This window comes from Saccopteryx bilineata, chromosome 2, assembly GCF_036850765.1.
Source record: "Saccopteryx bilineata isolate mSacBil1 chromosome 2, mSacBil1_pri_phased_curated, whole genome shotgun sequence".
Taxonomy (NCBI): domain Eukaryota; kingdom Metazoa; phylum Chordata; class Mammalia; order Chiroptera; family Emballonuridae; genus Saccopteryx; species Saccopteryx bilineata.
The window spans coordinates 340,480,748-340,486,747 of NC_089491.1; the positions used below are offsets into that span (position 1 = coordinate 340,480,748).

At 44.9% G+C, this 6,000-nt stretch overlaps 1 protein-coding gene across 2 annotated transcripts in view; it reads right to left on the reverse strand.

Moving 5' to 3' along the window:
- The window catches only part of CREB3L2 (cAMP responsive element binding protein 3 like 2), a 97,564-nt gene extending 92,542 nt beyond the window's left edge, over window positions 1-5,022 (reverse strand). Inside the window, exon 1 of one of the 2 annotated variants that reach the window (XM_066262377.1) lies at window positions 4,516-5,022. In XM_066262377.1, the coding sequence (XP_066118474.1) occupies window positions 4,516-4,617 (102 nt within the window). In that variant the 5' untranslated portion in view covers window positions 4,618-5,022. The remainder of the gene's footprint in view (window positions 1-4,515) is intronic. The other variant, XM_066262378.1, reaches the window with a different exon arrangement.
- Between the last annotated feature and the right edge of the window lie 978 nt (window positions 5,023-6,000).

Genomic DNA, 6,000 nt, shown 5'->3' on the forward strand with positions numbered 1-6,000 from the left:
CTGAACCAAGAAGTCTTTATATATATATATTATTGATTGATTTTATCAAGAGAGGAAGGGAGAGAGACAGGAACATTGAGCTGCTTCCGTATGTGCCCTGACCAGGGATCGAACAAGCAACCTCTAAACTTCGGGACGATGGTCTAACCAACTGAGCTATCTAGCAAGAAGTCTTCCTCGTAACTAAACAAGTGAGAAAAACATGGCTACTATGGCTCACAGAGGTCCCTGAGAGACCTTAAAATCCCAGCCTTAAGCAACTTAAACCTTCTACGTTTTTAAAATCAGTTAAGTGACAGGTTTGCTAAAACAGGGCATTAGCAATCATGCATGTGGTCACTAAATCCCTACTTAGAGCAGGGCAAATAGAGTTGGTCACACTAGAAAGGCCTGGTGGCTGTCACCACCACCTCAGTTAAACATTAGCTGCCTTGGGGCTCAGCAGGTTCTGACTGCTCAGTCATCTCCCATCCTCTGGCCCCGTCTTCCTCTTTGACTCTGGAGGAGCGAGTACTTGGGCTAGGAAGGCAGGCAGAATCGAATTGAAATTCTGGTTCTATCAATAATTAGTTGTGGCAACCTTTCTCCAAGTCACTTAAGCTCATAAAGTCTGTTTTCTTTGCTATAAATTGAAAATAATAAAAATGATTCTTTTGTGGTGTCTTTAAGAAGGGTCAATGGTATAATTTTTGAAAAGCACTTACTACAATGGCTTTCAGCAGGACCACCTATGTGATCTGTGGGACCCAATGTGAAACAGAAAGTTGGGCCCCTTGTTCAGAAACTACTAAGGATGGCAAGATGGTGACAACAAGGCATCAAACCAATTGAAGGGTGTTGTAATAATATAATGTGATGGTAATTAAATATACAGAAATATAAAAAACAAAAATGTGGAAGATATATAAAAGTAATTGAGATATATTAAAAATAATTAAAATTAAATAAAGTTATGCCATCTGGATAGGAATTAATATAGTGGGTGCAGATGTGATAAACAGACTCTGACTTTCGAGAAGGGCCCAGTTAATGTGTGTGTGAAGTTATACATAGATAAGAAGTGGCTTGATGTCATAACTCTGTAATGTGATAAACAGACTCTGACTTTCAAGCAGGGCCCAGTTAGTGTGTGTGTGTTAAGTTATACATAGATAAGAAGTGGCTTGATGTCATAACTTTGTAAGTTAACGTAAATAAGAACATCTTAAAAAGTGGTTTGATGTAACATTTCAGTAGATTAACATAAAAGGGGTTCCCTACGAGGAACTCCCAAAAAGGTGGTCTGAGGTGATTAATCCTGTAGATTGATAGCTGTTAGAAGGCATTGACCAGAAAAGGTACTAAAGCTGAGGGGCCCCCTGCTGCGGTAGTCGCCCAGACTCGAACGTGAATGTGAACTGTCTCCACGCCGCTCTGAGCTCTGACCAAAGATAGCCAAGAGGAACACGCCGACGGGGACCTCTTAAGCTGTACCCAGGCAAACCAAAAGCATCCGTGAGTAATAAATTACCTGTGTGATTATTGCAACTAACTCTGTGTGTCGGCCTTGTGCTCTTCCTCCGGTGGCAGTTAGTGTGAGCACTGATTAGTAGCATCCTCATAGCCACCTCAAGAGTAGTCTCGAAGAGGCTGCCAGCCTGCTGATAAGCAGGAGTGTTCCACTGCATGAGGAAGTCAAATCAGGGACACCTGATCGACATAGAGCTTGGGCTCTACTGGGACATGGGGTCCATAGGCGTCCTCAGGGGGCAGGCTCATGAAGCCAGCCCTCCCTTTCAGACAATAAACACTCAATAGGAGGTAGCTATTATCATATCTTCCCACCTTCCTCACTTATACCTGTGCCTTACCCTCCCTGCAGGATCTCCTGTCCCTATAGAATGCTCAATCCACTCAACAGGAAAGCCCTACAGGGTCATTCCAAACCCAGGCACTGTGTCTCAGAACTTACCAGCACTTACAAGAGAAATAGTTGACCAAAACGCTGCAAATCTAAAATGAAAAATAACGTTACCATGGGCTCCTACCAGACATATTGCTACCTCAGGGCCTTTGCTCAAGCTTTCCATCCTGCTGAGCTAACATTCTCCCCTCCTTCACAGCTTTGCTCAGATCCACCTGCTAGCTGAGGCTTACTGTGATTACTCAGTTCAATATCGTATTTTGCCCTTCCTCCACCTCCCTCCCTCACCTTGTTCTCTTTCTACTCTTTCCATTGCACTTATGTCGTCTAACACACTATTTCACTTACTTATGACTGTCATTTGTTTAGCTCCCCCCCACACACACACACACACTAAGCTTCTCAAGGTCAAAATTTTTTGCCTGCTTGTCTTCACTGATGTATCCCAACGGTTTAGAATAACGTTTGGCACTTAGAAGACATTCAATAATGATTAATGAAAAGAACATATTAATCATGGAATGAATGCATAAGCAGACCATCCTTTTTCTACCTGGAGGTCAATCCATTTATTCCACATTATGGACAAATAGCAATAATGACCAACTCCACAACTGGACACCCAACAGAGTTCTAGAAACAGAGAAGGAAGTTAGCTGTTTTCACATCTCTGCCAAACTCCCCATAGTGTAGACAGAATATAATTCAGCCATCAGTGGTACTAAACCCAATACCTCTTTCAACACTAAATCATAGACACAGTTTGTTGGGAATGACTGGAGGCAATTGTGAGTGGCATATTTACATGAGCAAGTGCCCCAAAGAGAGATACTCTCCTATGTGGAGAACATAAAGTCATTCAAAAATATAAAATCAGAAGAAAAATAATCATACATCACTGCTTCATTACCATGACAAAATAGAACCAATCCCTTAATACCAAAAGGAATATAAGGTCTCTATCCCTGAACCGGTAAGTGAAGATGTTAGAACCAATCCAAGGTGTTCTGCCTGGAATGAATATCACATTCACAGGGAGCATCTCACACCCTGGCCTATGATGTCATAAATGCACATCACAGCGCCCAAGAAAGGAAATAGGGATGCCTGTGCATAATTCCTTCCACCAGCTCAAAGACACCCCAAACTGTGACATTATGGCTTCTGAATGTGATATTTCTCAGTGTGTTTAAGAACAAAAGACACACACACAAAAGAGGAACTGCCCCCTGCTAATGGTTAAAATGCAGCCCATATCAGGAGAAACATCTGGAGCATCCAATTATCAGAAGATTTCTGAGGGCCAACTTGCTCTAGGTTCTGTACTGAGAACAGGAAGCACATCTGAGCCCCCAATCCAAATGAGGCCCAGCAGTCTCCTTGGGCCAGTTCAGTGAGCAAAGCCTGGTAAACCGCACTCCATATCTGGCCAGTGCCCCAGCGTGAACCACCTTTCCCTCAGCCCTGCACTCTGCATTTTCTAAACATGCCATTCTCCGTCACAAATGCTTCGGTGGGAATCACTGTGAGGCCCGCATCCCTTTTCCCAAAATAACGTCAGGCAGAGGCAAAGGCCAACGAGGTGGAGCCTGCAGGCCATTTTGCAAAAGTTTCAAATATCCTGGCACTGACCTCATTAAAAGAATCATGAAGAGGAACCAGACAAGTCTTATTAGTGTTGTTCTCTCTCTCTCTCACTCTCTCTCTGACAAACTTCTGCATTTATAGAAAACAACTATCTCGTTTTAAAAAGTCATTTATCGCTGCTGGCTGCTGCAAACAAAATTTCATTTTACAATTATATTTGGCATTAAATATACCAAAAAACTGAAATTGAAAACTTTCAAAGAAATGTCTTTGCTCTGTGACAGCTTAATCCTCAAATGGGTCTCTGAGGCATAAGACTGAACTAGGAACCGGTGAGCTGTCCCATCTTCTCCAGAGACTTTCTGAAATATGCAGCAGTCTCAGATTTTCCATACTCCTCTCTGATCTTTCCTCTGAAGAGGGAGGAAGCAGATTTCTTGGCTGTACAGTTAAACCAGCCAAATAAAGCAATCTTCCTCCTGATGTGAAGGGGCCTCTCCAAAACACACACACACACACACACACACACACACAGCAAGATTACTTGTTGAAATATTAGTAAGAAAGTAAAAGGAAAAGAGAGAGAGAATAGGGCAGCGAAGGAAAGAAAAAAAATTTTTTTTTTTGGTTTAGATTTAAAAACCTTGCCACAAAATCTGACTGAAACAGAGGCACATTATTCCCAAAACGGTACCCCTATCCGGCTTTCCAGTCCTGAGGGCAAGGGGAAAGGACATTACAGATGCGAAAAGGCCTCGGGAGGGAAAACAAGTATCAATTGCTAAAGCAACACCGTGTCGTTAACTATTATTGACAGTTTAAAAGGGCCAGCCGCCCACTTTTATCTATTTAGATTAAAAAAACAAAACAAAACACGTCTCTCCCAGATTTCTTCGTTCTGGGCATACCTCTTCCCACTTGCTCTTCCCAAATACCTGCAGCCCAGGTCCCGGTCCCCAGCTGTTCCCCCTGATGACAGCACTCCCGCTTTCCAGCCGCCCCTGCCCGCCCCGCCGAGTCCTCACCGTGTGGTACATGAGAGCCTCGCTGTCCCCGGGCTCTGACAGCTCGCTCAGCTTGCGGTCCCACTGCAGCACGCTCTGCTCCCCGCTCTCCAGTACCTCCATGGTGGTCCGAGCGCGCTGGGCCGAGGATGCTGAGCGCACAGAACCGCCTGGGAGGGCGAGGTCGGGTTCCGCGCGCGCGTGCGTGTGTGTGTGTGTGTGTGTGTGTGTGTGTGTGTGTGGGCGTGTAGCTTATCCACTGAAGAAGGAAAACGTTCACTCCCCTGCCAGAGAGAGAACTGCCGGGGGCTCCCGTCCGGTGTCCGCGGGAATCTGAAAAATCTCCGAGGGAGACAGGCTGTCGAGGGATCGGGCCCAAGGCTGAAGGGGTTAAAGCAAGGTGTTCATCCAGAATGAAGGTAGGAGAACAGCTCTCATCCCAAGGAAAACTCCTCGGTAAGCCCACTTTCCGCTTCTGCTCCAGACACAAACTTTGAGACTCCCCAGAGCTCCTCAGCGCGGCTCCAGGAGCCACCTACGACTCCACCCCCTCCAGGAAAGTGACCAATCGCATACTCACTTCTCCCTCTCTACCCAATCAGAAGTCTTTCTCTCTTCCCATCCCGCCCAAAGGCATGGTCCCGGGGAAATCTAGGCCCAGGCTTTGGAATGTGGGCGGGAGGTGCCTTTGGCGTCATGGGGGAACTCCTCCCACTCGATGGCCAGGCAGCAGCCCCCGGTGAGGTAGCGGACCAATGGAGTGCTTGAGTCCAGGAGTGATGGCCTGGGGCTGCAGCCAATGAAAGTAGGGTTCCTAGGGGGGACAGCCAATCCAATAGCGACAAGAATACATTTTTTTTCCCCATTGATTTTAGAGAGAGGAAGGGAAAGCGAGAAAAACAGGAGTTTGTTGTTCTACTTATTTGTGCATTCATTGGTTGATTCTTGTATGTGCCCTGATGGTGGAACCTGCAACCTTGGTTTATCAGGACGCAAACTTGGAGTTTAATAATGATACTCCAACCAACTGAGCTACCCTACCAGGGAAAGAATACTTTTTTATCAAAGAGGGAAGGTGAGCTCAGTCTCCTGGCAGAGACTCCACAGAAATTAGCACATGCATCTAGAGGAAAAAGGAGTTGCTGTGCAGGCAGTTTTATAGACTGTCCTAACTATTTTCAAGTGCATTGACTCATTGGAATATTTTAGAATTTTTAAAAAATGAATTACGTATTATACACAAATATAAAAATTACCCATTACTCATAAATTCGTATTAGCACAGTTATAGCAAATTGTCATTGCTTGTTCTTCGTATTTTTCTCCCCTTTTGTTGTGCATTGGCTGCTGACTTGTTTCTGTATGGACTTCACTTAACTATATTTTTCTTTCATTCACTCAACGGACAGTATTGACAAAAGCCAATGGCTTGTTTTTCCAGGTCCTAGGGCAGTGAGCTAAAGACCTCGAATTCATAGAGCTTTTATCTCAGCGGGGGAGCCGGGC